At 41.1% G+C, this 14,037-nt stretch overlaps 1 protein-coding gene and 1 non-coding gene across 2 annotated transcripts; one reads left to right on the forward strand and one right to left on the reverse strand.

Moving 5' to 3' along the window:
• Positions 1 to 1,067: 1,067 nt before the first annotated feature.
• LOC128044004 (U6 spliceosomal RNA) lies at positions 1,068 to 1,172 on the reverse strand. The gene has a single exon (XR_008198998.1). It is a non-coding gene; the product is annotated as a U6 spliceosomal RNA (small nuclear RNA).
• A 6,460-nt stretch (positions 1,173 to 7,632) lies between these two features.
• Positions 7,633 to 10,780, forward strand: ATP5MC3 (ATP synthase membrane subunit c locus 3). Its single transcript, XM_052662587.1, has 5 exons — positions 7,633 to 7,746; positions 7,934 to 8,045; positions 9,181 to 9,258; positions 9,765 to 9,958; positions 10,520 to 10,780. The coding sequence occupies exons 2-5, from the start codon at positions 8,007 to 8,009 to the stop codon at positions 10,632 to 10,634; spliced, it is 426 nt and encodes a 141-aa protein (XP_052518547.1). The 5' UTR covers positions 7,633 to 7,746; positions 7,934 to 8,006; the 3' UTR covers positions 10,635 to 10,780.
• The last annotated feature ends 3,257 nt before the right edge of the window (positions 10,781 to 14,037 follow it).

The raw sequence follows: 14,037 nt of genomic DNA on the forward strand, positions 1-14,037 counted from the left end.
ATCCCATCTATTTCCCATGAAGTGATGGGACCAGATGTCATGATCTTAGTTTTCTGAGTGTTGAGTTTTAAGCCAACTTTTTCACTCTCCTCTCTCACTTTCCTCAAGAGGCTCTTTAGTTCTTCACTTTCTGCCCTAAGTGTGGTGTCATCTGCATATCTGAGATTATTGATATTTCTCCCGGCTATCTTGATTCCAGCTTGTGCTTCCTCCAGCCCAGTGTTTCTCATGATGTACTCTGCATATAAGTTAAGTAAGCTGGGTGACAATATACAGCCTTGACGTACTCCTTTCCCTATTTGGAACCAGTCTGTTGTTCCATGTCCAGTTCTAACTGTTGCTTCTTGATCTGCATACAGATTTCTCAGGAGGCAGGTCAGGTGGTCTGGTATTCCCGTCTCTTTAAGAAGTTAGAGTCTAATGTGAGATACAAACAAACCGGCTATATATGATGCCAAGGTAACAATAACAGCCATGGAGAAATATAAAGTTAGGTAAAGGATCCAGGAAAGCCACACTTAAGAGGTGTCTTGAGCAAAAACTTGAATGAAGTGGAGGTTAAGCCAAGTAAACATAAGGTGTTCCAAATTAAGTAGCAAAACATGCAGTTCTATGGGGCAGTATGGTTGGGGTGCTGGAGGAACAACAAAGGGGCCAGGGAGCATGAATCTGATGATCAAGGAGTTGTTTGTTCTTTTTATCCATTTCTGGACTCTTTGTACCTACAAAGAGTAAACTGTGGTTATGCTACCAACTAGATACAGTAGAATTCATTTGTTTCCATTTGTAGGAGATTTAATTTTTTTTTTCACCTTTTTAAATGAGTTGCATGGTTCCAAATCCAAATCCAGAAAGCAAAGTATATTCAAAGAGGGTTAGCAGCAGCAGCAGCAGCAGCAGCAGCAGCAGCGTCTATTCCTGCTCCCTTCTATCCATTCCTTCTCATATTAGGAACCATTTTTGAACCTTCTATTTTTAAAACATAGGAAATGTATTTGTAGTTCTCTCCCCTTCTTAGCTGCATTCACATTCCTTCTCCGCTTGTGAAGTAAATAGTAGCAGACTATAAAAATACGGAATACATGATGGATTTGCATGTCACCCTTGCACAGGTGCCATGCTAGTTTTCTCTGTATCATTATAATTTTGGTATATGCACTGCTGAAGCAAGCAATAAGTTAGATTTTACATGGGTAAGAGCTCAGAAGCGGAAACTACCTGGAAGAGATAGCTTCAGTAGCTGTTGCCATGGAGAGCTTAATGTAGCCACAAGACGCCAAGAAAGTACAAGGTGCGGGCAGAGAGAGTCAGTTGCCCACCGACAGACCAGCGGCTTTGAGAACAAAGTCAAGGACTAATCACCGACAGACCTTGCCTGCCTCACAAGCCAGCCAGGGCCTATTCTGCTTCTGCTCGTGTCCCATTTCTGCCAGTATTCTGCTGTATCACGTGTGCTGTGTGTGCTCAGTCGTGCATGCATGCACGTGTGCACGTTCAGTCGCTTCAGTCACGTCTTAGTCTTTGCTGCCCTAAGGACTGTAGCCCTCCATTCTCCTCTATCCAAGGGATTCTCCAGGCAAGCTCAGTTGTGTCCAACTCTTTGTGGCACCCTGGACTGTAGCCCACCAGGCTCCTCTGTCCATGGGATTCTCCAGGCAAGGATACTGAAACGGGTTACCATTTCCTTCTCCAGGGATCTTCCAGACCCAGGGATCGAAACTGCATCTCCTGCAACGGCAAGTGGATTCTTTACTACTGAGCCACCTGGGCAGCCCCTTTGTATCATAGAACAGGTCAATAAAGGGCTTTATTGTTTTGTTTTTTTTTAATAAATTCTTTAGGTACATAAGACTATAAATACAGAATCCTTCTTAGGTACACACACAGAATGTTTATTTGAACAAACTCATGCCACAAATTTAAAAAAAAGAAAAGAAAATGTTCCTTGAGTTCTCTAAGTTTGAACTTTGCAATACAAGTAAGAAAAAGAAATTCTAGAGGTCATTCCAATTTGTCCCAACAGCCTAAAATTTTAGTTAGAAGAATAAGTTTTTGCAAATTACTTCAACCATACTAAGTACCTTAGTTACTACTGAGCAAACATTTATTGAGTGACTACTATGTTTAATACTCTATGTTAGCTGCTGTGGAAGACATAAACATGAATTAGGCCTAATTCCTGCCCGTAAAAATCTTACCATCTCTGCTAGTTAGTAACTTATGACTCTCAGCTAGAAATCCATGCTTCTTTGCCTTGTTTCTATTCTACAACTGGACCCTATAGGCATTTCCGCTATGATAACTGGCAGAATGTTCGGTTTGGCCAATAGAGGGTGCTGGAAAGACACTATGAAGCCAGACCGAAAGGAAGGACTTTTCTTTCTTCTTCAGGTGGATTGGCTTGCAGCAGAGGCCTGGTTGTGTTCACCTCAGCAGTCCTCATGGTTCACTGTGCGGGCCCTGTCTCCAGCAAGTTTCTTCACCACAAGTGGACTGTGGATTGCAAGTTCCTGTGACAGCGATGCCCTCGCCTCTCGATTTCTAAATTCCTCCTTACTGTTCATTCTTCCTCAGCCAAGGGTAGCAGCTATTCTTATAGTTCCTGCTTCTGGACCCTTTAGAATCTACTCTCCCATTTTTAGTAGTTAGATACCTTTTTCTGGTTAACAAAGTTTATATCAAATTTTCCCTGTTCAAATTACTAATATGATTTCTGTCTTGTGGTTGGTCCCAGCAGAAATACCTAGCAGATAAGGGGAAAAAGACAGATGTAAGTTAATGTAAATTCTGTGAGAGAATAGGCCACTATAATCACAGCCCCAAATCCAAAAAAGTTTCAGGTGTAAATCTACGGAATTATGTATCAGTTTGGATTGTGTTCAGCTGCACATAACAGAAAACTGACTTCAGTGGCTTAACCAAATAGATTGATTTTCTCCTGTACCATGAAGTCCATAAATAGGCAGTTAAGGGCTGCTGTAGCTACTCTAAAAAGAAGTTAACTCAGACTCCTTATTTATTTATTTTTTAATTGAAACATGGTTGATGTATACTAAAGTTCCAGGTGTACAACATAGTGATTAACAATTTTTCAGGATTATGCTCCATTTACAGTCATACAAAATATTGGCTATATTCCCTGTGCTGTACAGTATACCCTTGTAGCTTATTTATTTTATACGTAACTGTTTGTGCTTTTTCATCCCCTACCCCTGTCTTCCCCATTCTCCTTCCCCTCTTCCCAGTGGTAACCACTAGGTTGTTCTCTGTATCTCTGCTGCTGCTGCTGCTAAGTCACATCAGTCGTGTCCAACTCTGTGCGACCCCACAGACAGCAGCTCACCAGGCTCCCCCGTCCCTGGGATTCTCCAGGCAAGAATACTGGAGTGGGTTGCCATTTCCTTCTCCAATGAACGAAAGTGAAAAATGAAAGTGAAGTCGCTCAGTCGTGTCCGACTCTTCGTGACCCCATGGACTGCAGCCCACCAGCCTCCTCTGTCCATGGGATTTTCCAGGCGAGAGTACTGGAGTGGGTGCTACCTTGTTTTATTTTTATATTCCACATATAAGTGATATAATATAGTATTTGTCTTTCTCTGCCTGACTTATTTCACTTTGTATAATGACCTCCAAGTCCATCCATGTTGTTTCAAATGACAAAATTTCATTCTTTTTTATGGTTGAGTGGTATCTGGCTCCTTTTCTTTCCCAGCTTCTCCATACTTAATGTGTCGCTTCTGTAATCATGGTTGCAAGATTGCTGCTTCACCTCCAAACACTGGGTTCATATTCCAGGCAGGAAAAAGAAAAGAAAAAAAAAATAAACCAGTTGCCTCTAACTTCTTTCCAAGCATTCTTAGAGGCACTGCCAAGTAACTTCAACTCACAAACCATTGATAATTCCTAACTGTAAATGAGCCTGGGAAGCTCATTTTTTTTTTTTAACTGGGAGCAGGATCCTGTAAGTAAGACAGAAGGGGAGAATAAAGCTGAATAGGTAACTAGCAGCACCTGGCATATTAATTGGAAAAGGAGTAAGTTACTTACTTCGAGATGGGTTAGAGTCAGCAGAGGAACATGATCTCATATTCATATACCTATTCATTTTCTTTTAATATTAATGATCAAGCAGTAGATTAGATGAGATGAGTAGCAAAGTCACATTGCACAGGAGCATGCAGGATAGGGAAGGATTTATTTAGAAATTATAGTTCATACTTCTTTTTACTGCCCCATTCCTTTCTTCCTCATGCCATCATCACCCAGTTATCAGATATTACCTAATTCTAATGTCCCATAACTTAACATGACTGACTCCACAGTCTAAGAAAAAATGTAGACAGGATTAAATACTTATGACTAACTTATTATTTGACTTTCTCTGTGTCTCTGTCTCTCTGTTTTAAACACGCGCGCGCGCGCGCACACACACACACACCGTTCTCAAAGGTAGAACATCTGTTCTTTGAACACCTAAAATTCTTCATAAATATTTAAACTCTAACTCACAGAACCCACAAAGGATCTATTCTCTTCTAGGCCAACTCATCTGCTCCTTGACATGCTGACACATGTTAGGAGGGAGTCTGGACACAGAGGGTACCTCTCACTCCTATAGGCAACTAACCCATATGCACCATGGAAGTGAGACTGTTAGGGGGCCTGGCTTTTCTCCTGCCTCTTCTCAACAGTTACTGCTACTGATTTATGGCTGGAGAGGAAGGGCTTTTCTCTAAGCCATTTCCATACACAAATTCATTTAGAATAATTTTTCCCTTAAGATAATCTATTACTGAAGTATAAGGCCTCTGATGATTAATTTTATATGTCAACTTGACTGGGCACAGGAGTATGTATATTAAACATTATTTCTAGTGTCTGTGAAGGTGTTTCTGGATGAGATTTTTTTTTTAACTGGAGGATAATTGCTTTATAGTGTCATAGTGGTCACTGTCATACATCAATGTGAATCAGTCATAATTATATATATAATAATTTATATATACATATATATTTTATATTTTTATATATTTTTATATAAACATATTATATATATATATATCCCCTCCCTAGTGGGCCTCCCTCCCCACCAAGATCAGCATTTCAATCTGTGGACTCAGTAAACTGCCCTCCCCAGTGTGGGAAGCCATCATCCAGTCCATTGAGGAATAGAACAAAAGTCAGAGAAAGGAAGAATTCACTTTTTTCCTCCCTGTCTCACTACTGAAGTGGGCCATTCCATCTTATTTTCTCAGACTGGGATTTATATCATTGGCCTCAGTGATTCTCAGGCCTTCAGATCCAGTTCAATTATACCATCAGCTTTCCTGAGTCTCCAGCAATCAGTTCATGGAACTTCTCAGTCTCTATAACCACATAAGTCAATTAATTCCATATGGTCATTGTGTGTGTGTATGTGTGTGTGTGTGTGCACGCGCGCGCACGCATGCAGGTACACACACTAAGTCGTTTTAGTTGTGTCTGATTTTTTGCAATTCTATGAACTGCAGCCCTCCAGGCTCCTCTGTCCATGGGATTCTTCAGGCAAGAACACTAGAGTGAGTTGCCATGCCCTCCTGAAGGGGATCTTCCATATCTCCTGCATTGGCAGGTGGGCTCTTTACCACTAGTGCCACCCGGGAAGCCTATAGATATATGTAAACAATAATGCTTAATATAATAATGCTCTGTGTTAGTCCAGGTTCTCCACAGAAACAGAACCAGTAGGATCCTGCCAAGAGAGGTCAAATTTTTCTTCCAGCTAGTTTTGTTTCTCTGGTGAACCCTGACTATGACAGAGCATTATTGTTTCTTCAACTTTAGACATCAAAGGACATCTTACCACATACTTCAGGCAAGAATTGAGTGCTTCAGAAAATATACTAATAAGTTTTCCTTGAACTGCACATGTGAATTAACTCTTTTATGTGCTAAAGATTGAGCCTAAAATGATTAGCTCGCATGTGAGTTTGAAGCATTTGCCTCTGAAGCTGGATCAGTGTCTTAATTGCCTATGAAGTAGATCAGTCTTAACTCGTTCTTCAAGTTTTAGTTCTGAGGGCTTGTCCAAAGGATTACTGCTAGATGATACTGCACCGTTGTGCCAACTAGAAAAAAAGTGATCCTCTGGGTCCATGTTGTTTCAGGGCTCTAGGCCAAGTAGGTCGGATTTCAGTCCCTAGACATCCCTAGATACTTAATCTTTCATGTTGACTTGTACCACTTTCACAGCCACTTGTTAGAACTACTAAATCTGATTTACAGAATTCAAGACCTGACAGAAGTCCAGTAAGAGTGATTTTTTTCCTAAGATATCTCTGTATTCATCTGAAGCCCAAAGATACCCACAAATGGTAAAGTTGGGTCCGTTTTGAAAATACTCGGACTTTCTTTAGTCCCTGGCCCAACAGGAAAAAACATTTACAATCCCTTAATTCTCCCAATCACAGGGATGGGAGAAAAACCAACCTCCCTCTCTTTACCAAGAGGTAACTTTGTGCCCAAGTCACAAAGCTCTTAGATCTACTCATTTGCTTATTCTTTTGTCCCAGTACTTTTTTTGAGGGGAGGGGGGCTTATTCCTTTGTCCCAGTATTATTTTGGGGGGGCTCCAAAATCACTGTAGATAGTGACTGCAGCCATGAAATTAAGACACTTGCTCCTTGGAAGAAAAGCTATGAGAAACCTAGACAGCATATTAAAAAGCAGAGACATTACTTTGCCAACAAAGGTCCGTCTAGTCAAAGCTCTGGTTTTTCCAGTAGTCATGTATGGATGTGAGAGTTGGATCATAAAGAAAGCTGAGCTCCGAAGAATTGATGCTTTTGAACTGTAGTGTTGGAGAAGACTCTTGAGAGTCCCTTGGACTGCAAGGAGATCCAACCAGCCAATCCTAAAGGAAATCAGTCCTGAATATTCATTGGAAGGACTGATGCTGAACCTGAAACTCCAATACTTTGGCCACCTGATGCGAAGAACTGACTCATTTGAAAAGACCGATACTGGGAAAGAGTGAAGGCGGGAGAAGAAGGCGACGACAGAGGATGAGATGGTTGGACAGCATCACCAAATCAATGGACATGAGTTTGAGTAAGCTCTGGGAGTTGGTGATGGACAGGGAGGCCTGGCTTGCTGCAGTACATGGGCTTGCAAAGAGTCGGACAGGACTGAGCAACTGAACTGAACTTGTCCCAGGTCAGGCCCACTTTCCCCCAGAAGATTATTCCAGACTTCTGGAACTCTTTTTCAGATTCCTTTACAGAAATGTATTTTCACTTTCTGCTAAGCAGTGAATAAAACGTTTTCCCACAGAGTTCTATTTCACAGAGAAGAATGACCAGGACGGGATCTCTTTTACGAAAGAAACCTACCAACTGATAAAAGGCCAAATCTCATTAAGAAAGTCAACTGAAAGATTAAGTCCCACTATCCTGCGACCAGCTTAGATCAAAGGTGAAATAATCCGTTCGGTTCCCTCTCCCTGGGCTAGTTTTCAATATCTACTTTTTGTCTCTCCTTCACCCTTCTTCTGCCCGCCACTCCATCTTGGGGCTGCTGTCTCTGTCCTTCCGGACTGGTTACCAATAAAGTTGTTACAAAGTGACCTTGAGGGTTTTCCGGGCTGCACCCAATTCCCCGCCTTCTACATCCGGGTGCTGCGGTGCGGATAAGAGCGGGACTGCGCGTGCGTGCTCAGCCCCATTCCTTCGACCTCTGCCGCCGCGGCCGCCGCCACCTCCGTGGAAGGTAAGCGGAGGGCGCGGAAGCTGGGTCTGGCCGTGGTGAAGCCGCGCCCTAGAGGGACCCATTCATTCTGCCGGCACCTCGTTTGGCGCTGGGCCCGAGCTGACCGCGTGCACGGGAACCCGAGGGACTTGGGTGGAAGTACGGGCCCTCGGAGGACACTTGACCTTAAGCCTCTTTGCCTCCGCAGAGAGGAAGCGGGAGAGGAGCCCACGTCTCCTGTCACCCAAGTCCTCCAGCTGCGCTGTTCCGAAGAGTGCAAGATGTTCGCCTGCGCCAAGCTTGCCTGCACCCCAGCTCTGGTGCGTAGGCCACACTGGGCCTGGAGCTCGAGGTCCAGACCTCTTGGCCCGGACGTCCACGTTGTTGAATGGGTCACCTCCGCGTGGAACTCACGGCCCTTTCAGGACAGTTCCCTCACGCCTCTTAACCTCTGTGTCTTTTTATCCCTTTCCTGGGGTTTCTTACTTAGCTCCTCCCCTCCACTCTGGCTATGGAGAACCGCCGAGGCCTAGTTCCTAGTTGTCGGGTCCAGCTCGGTGTAGGTCAAACCCTCCTTGCTCCTTGTCCTGGAACGGCCCCTCCCCCACCTCCTCCGACACCCAGTTGGATCGGGGCACGCGAGGGTTAGGGTGCAGAGAAGGGTGGAAGGGGCCTCGAGGCCTACATTCGCTACTGCTGCGGTCTCCATTACGATTTGTAGGTCAAACTCGATGCTGCAGAGGAACTTTGCCTCACCCTGTGTGGGCGGAGGCGGCTAGTGCAGGAGCCGAAAGTTTCTGCTGCCTTTGGGGTGTTATTTCCAAAACCATTTTTGGGCACTTTGTGTGAAGATCTGGGGGGTCTAAGAGAATCAGGTCTTGGTTCTGAAGGAATTTTCTGTGACCTTAGTGGACACTCAAGGGCAGGAATATGTCCTTTTGGTCAGACTGTTTAAAAGATTGTTCTTCCACCAATGTGGAATTGTTTTAAACTGCTTTTTTAATTTTATGATTAATGGACATATAGGATTAATCTTAGAAATAGCGGGAGCTCATGTTAACTAATGGGCTGTTTAAAATGACAAGCGTTTATAGTACTTGTTGATCCACTTATCAGAGAATGTGGGGTATTTATTGCTGGTTTTCTGATCTGAATTGTGGTACTACAATAATTGAAATTTTAAAAGCAATACTTACTCTAACTTACTGTTCTTAAAAGTTTTGTTCAGAGTGTTACAAATACATTATGAATAAGTTTTAAAATTTCATTAACAGTTTTGTTAAAATTGCTTCATGCATTGAAACATGATCAAATAACCAGGATAAGAATCAATAGAGAAAAGTCATGATGTTTCTGACTCATTTTTGCAACTTGCCTTTTTAGAATTCATGGTGTGGGAAGGGTCCTTGAAGTCATATTTGTTGTCTTAATACATGGAATCTTTTTCATGAACAGATCAGAGCTGGATCCAGAGTTGCATACAGACCAATTTCTGCATCAGTGTTATCTCGACCAGAGAATAGGACTGGAGAGGTAAAATTAACTAATGCTACCAAAGAAGTCTTAGGGTCTTTATCAAAGCAAAGGGGGAAAACCTCGTTAATGAATGGTTTTAGGCAGGCCTTTCCACCCTTTCATGCAAAAAATTTGCAGAGGATAAGCCAATGAAAAAAACTTTATCCAAAACTTAGTCACCTGAATTTTGGCCAGGAAGTATAATTAATATATATGTTTAAGTGTTTTGAGTTGCTAGTGTTTATGATTTTGATAACAGTTACTGAAGAGCCTACTCTATTAAAAAAACATATGCACATACACTTTCTTAATTTTCAAAGACCTTCTGCGGTGTAGAACCTGTTGTTCCTTTTCTGCAAGACTGGAATTATTCTAAGCCCTAGAGTTTTCCATTGTGGCACACCATCTTCTATTCAAACTCAGCTGCAAATATAGAGCAGTGGTTATCATTTTGACAGTACCATGATTAAAATCGCTAACTATGATTACTGATTTGACCTTTGCCTTTATTTCCTCCTCTCCAGGGCTCTACGGTATTTAATGGCACCCAGAATGGTGTGTCTCAGTTAATCCAAAGGGAGTTTCAGACCACTGCGGTCAACAGAGACATTGATACTGCAGCCAAATTTATCGGTGCAGGTGCTGCCACAGTAGGAGTGGCTGGTTCTGGTGCTGGTATTGGAACAGTCTTCGGCAGTCTCATCATTGGTTATGCCAGGTAATTTATATTGCCAAATAAATAGTTTGAAACATGTTTGAAATAGTTGGAAACTTAGAAAACTAGTGAAATAATAGCTACTTTCTATTAAGCGCCTTTCTGCGTCTTGCATTACATTTTGAGTACTTTGTATGCATTATCACTGGTCCCAAAACCCCTTGGAGAGACTCCAGTTTACCTATTAAGGACTAGAGAAACTCCTTGTCTAAAGTCAGAGTAAGAGAGCTCATGCTTTAAAAAAATACCAGTTTCCATTTTATTATTTAAGACCTTTTATTTAAACTATCAAATCTTAAACATACTTTTATAGGGATAAGAAGGTCAGAATCCTTCATAATGGATGAAGACTGACCATTGACATAGGGAGATAATGCCTCCCTTTTCCCATATGATTAGGAATGAAGGGAAAGGAATGTCACAGGCAGAACCAAGAGAGATCTGGGCAGAACGCTGTGCCAGTACTTTTCAGCTTGCAAAGAACCCAACACTAATAATCTGGTTCTTTAACATCTATCAACCATGCTAAAATTTGAATAATATGATATGTGTTGTCTCTTTTAGAAACCCTTCACTGAAGCAGCAGCTGTTCTCATATGCTATCCTGGGATTTGCCTTGTCTGAAGCTATGGGTCTCTTTTGTTTGATGGTTGCTTTCTTGATTTTGTTTGCCATGTAACAGAAATTACTGCTTGAAATGTTGGCATTCATATTAATTACGGATATAATTCTGTGTATCTTACTGTGACTCCGAAAACTGTAGTGTTGGTGTCATGGAAATGTCTGTTATTTCCAAAGTCATTTCATTAAAGATGAAAACTTTAATTTTTGCTGTGATTTGTATTTACCTAAATTTAAATTTAGATCATCACTGAGAAGAACGTGTATTCAGGCAGAGGCTGTATCAGTCCCTGATGATGGAAAATATGCTAAAATAATTTTAATGGGAATTATTTTAATGTTTTGCACATTGTAAATTATAGGGCTTTAGTTTATTCATATAAAGGGGAAATGTTTGCTTTGAGCTTCTATGAAATATGATTAAATCAGATTAGTTAATCACTTAAGATGGTCTTATGTTTTGAAGGGCTAACATGAATTACAATACTTGGAAGCAGTATTACCTTCCAAGACTAACCTGGCTGGTCTTACACACCTGGATCTAAAAATCATGTCAGGTTTTTAGGAATTGAAACTTTATTAAATGGGTGTTGGGATTAGGGAGGCAATTTTTGATTGTCAGTAAGTCTCACATTAAGCAATTGTGTGTCTATAGTGAGTCTTATCTGTCTTCTTAGAAGAAACTCAATATCAAAAAGTAAACTGAATTGGCTGCAATTTAAAGCCAAAAGTTGCTACAGCATTGCTTATCTTTGGTACTAACAAATGCTTATAATAGGAGTCTTGGGAATGACAGCTGGTTCAGTTATGGGCTTCCCTGGTGGCTCAGATGTTAAAGCATCTGCCTGCAATGTGGGAGACCCAGGTTCAATCCCTAGGTCAGAAAGATCCCCTGGAAAAGGAAATGGCAACCCACTCCAGTACTCTTGACTGGAAAATTCCATGGATGGAGGAGACTGGTAGGCTACAGTCCATGGGGTTGCAAAGAGTTGTATACAACTGAGCGACTTTGGTTTCTTTCGCTTTCAGTAGTAGTTTATTTGTAATACTATGTGTTGCTTATTGGTCAAGTTTTGCCTATTAAAATGAAGAAAGTCTACTATAGAAAGACTTCAGTTTTCCTCATAGCAGATATATACTTCCTCAGCAAATAAATTATTTGTCTTCACAGTTGCATTGTTTCTATAAAAGATTAAGATGACAGTTGGGAAAGCTTCATTTTACTCCTTTAATCCCTTCTGCCTAATCTGATTTCAGTTGAGAAAAAGCCATCAATTTCAAGGGTAAGTACAGTGGTGGAAAGACCATCTCCATCAGAATCATCTAGGATGTCTATAAAGTACAAATTGCTAGGCTTCAGACCTACTGAATTAGAGTATCTGGCCTTGAGACTCAGCCATCTGCATTTTTAAAAAGGTTTGCCAGGTAATTTTTGTGCACACTATTTGAGAATCACTAACTTTTCCATATCCTTCCCAGTGCTGCTGCTACTGCTAAGTCACTTCAGTCATGTCCAACTCTTTGCGACCCCATGGACTGCAGCCTACCAGGCTCCTCCATCCATGGGATTTTCCAGGCAAGAGTACTGGAGTGGGGTGCCATTGCCTTCTCCGATCCTTCCCACTACCTAGTGTCAAAACCTATAGAGCTAGAGCTACTGCCACTTTTTGGTTCATCATCTAATGTGTGTTACATAATTTCCTGGAGCCTTCACTATTTTCATAAATAGTACCACTCAGTATTTGAATTCAGCAATTTAAATGAGAAGTATTATATGACCCAGCAATTCCACACCTTGGTATATATCAAAAAAAATTACAAGCATGCAAGCAAAAGCTTTATATACGGATGTTCACAGTTGCACTGTTCATAGCAGCCAGAAGGTGGAAACAACCAATTTGATGTTTGGATGAACACATGATGGTGTTTGCATAAACTGATGATAAGATGTGGTATATCCATGTAATGGAATATTCAGCCATAGAAAGGAAGGAGGACATGAATGAACCTTGGAAACAGACTAAGTGAAAGAACCCAGACAGTAAGACTGCATATTATATGATTCTATTTATATGAAATACTCAGAATAGGCAGATCCATAGAGACATGGAATTCCTGGTGGTCCAGTAGTTAGGACTCTGGACTTTGACTGCTGAGAACCCAGCTTTGATCCCTGGTTGGGGAACTAAACCCCACAAGCCTTGTAGTGCATCAAAAAACAGTCCACAGAGACAAAGCAGATTGGTGGTTACTAAAGGCTAGTGGGAGAAGATTGGGAAGTGCCTGCTTAATAGTTGGGATTCTTTTTGGGGTAATCAGTGTTCTGGTGATGGTTGTACAACACTGTAATTGTACCAAGTGCCACTGAATTATACACTTTAAAATAGTTGAAAGAATATGTATTTTACAACTTAAGTACTGTACAATTAACATAAAGAAGTCATACCAAAGTTTTTAAGTCCTAGGGAAATACTTAGATTAACCGATCCTTTGTAACAACTTCATTTTGTTTGTTTCATTTATTTTCAAACTGTTTGGCTGTGCCAGGTCTTTGCAGCATGCAGCATCTTTAGTTACGGCATGCGAACTCTTAGTTGAGGTATATAGGATCTAGTCCCTGAGCAGCAATCTAACCTGGGTCCTCTGCATTGGGAGCCCGGAGTCTTCACCACTGGACCACCAGCAAAGTCCCCAATTCATTTTAAATAAGATCAACTTAAGTCAGACAAACCAAAACCAAAACCTGCTCTTAGTGCTGGTTTGGTGGTTAAAGAGGCCTGAAACATTAATTACGGAACAGATTTCTTAAAAGATGCCCTTAGCTGAGGAAATCCCCTGAGAATGAAAAGGAAATTGTGCTATGGCTGCTTGGCTTCTAAATTACTGAACAAAAAAATTCTTAGAAAATAAGTATAACTTAGCAGTGTAACCACAGGCAATTTTATCTTAATTACAATAACAAGTTTCCAACACTGGAATATATCTTTAACAGCAGAAATGTTCATTGTACAACATTTTTGCAGCAAGTGCTACCAACCTTACTAGCAAATATTAATGGTGTTTGCTTTTCACTAACTTTAGTTTCTGAACAGAAGCCAATAAAGATGTTTTCACATCAAAGACCAAATGAATTTTCCATGTTAATAAGAGTTTGGCCTGTTTAAATACTCCAAGAGACACCACCACCCAACGGTGGTAGAAGAATGTTGTTCCTGATGGTATTTCAGATTTCCATGTACACTTAGTGACACGTTGTTACCTTTCCTCATTGCAAAAATGTATTTTTGATGCCTTTGGGATTAACCTCAAATGCAGATTTGAATATAAAGTATAACTAAAGAGCATCTTGTCATCTAGCCACAAACACTAGACACTTAGGGAAATAACTGAAAAAAGTAGAATGGTGAGTTCCAGAAGAGTGGCAGAAAGTACTATGATGTTCAGAAGGGGTAGGAAGAGTT

Source organism: Budorcas taxicolor, chromosome 2 (genome assembly GCF_023091745.1).
Source record: "Budorcas taxicolor isolate Tak-1 chromosome 2, Takin1.1, whole genome shotgun sequence".
NCBI lineage: Eukaryota > Metazoa > Chordata > Mammalia > Artiodactyla > Bovidae > Budorcas > Budorcas taxicolor.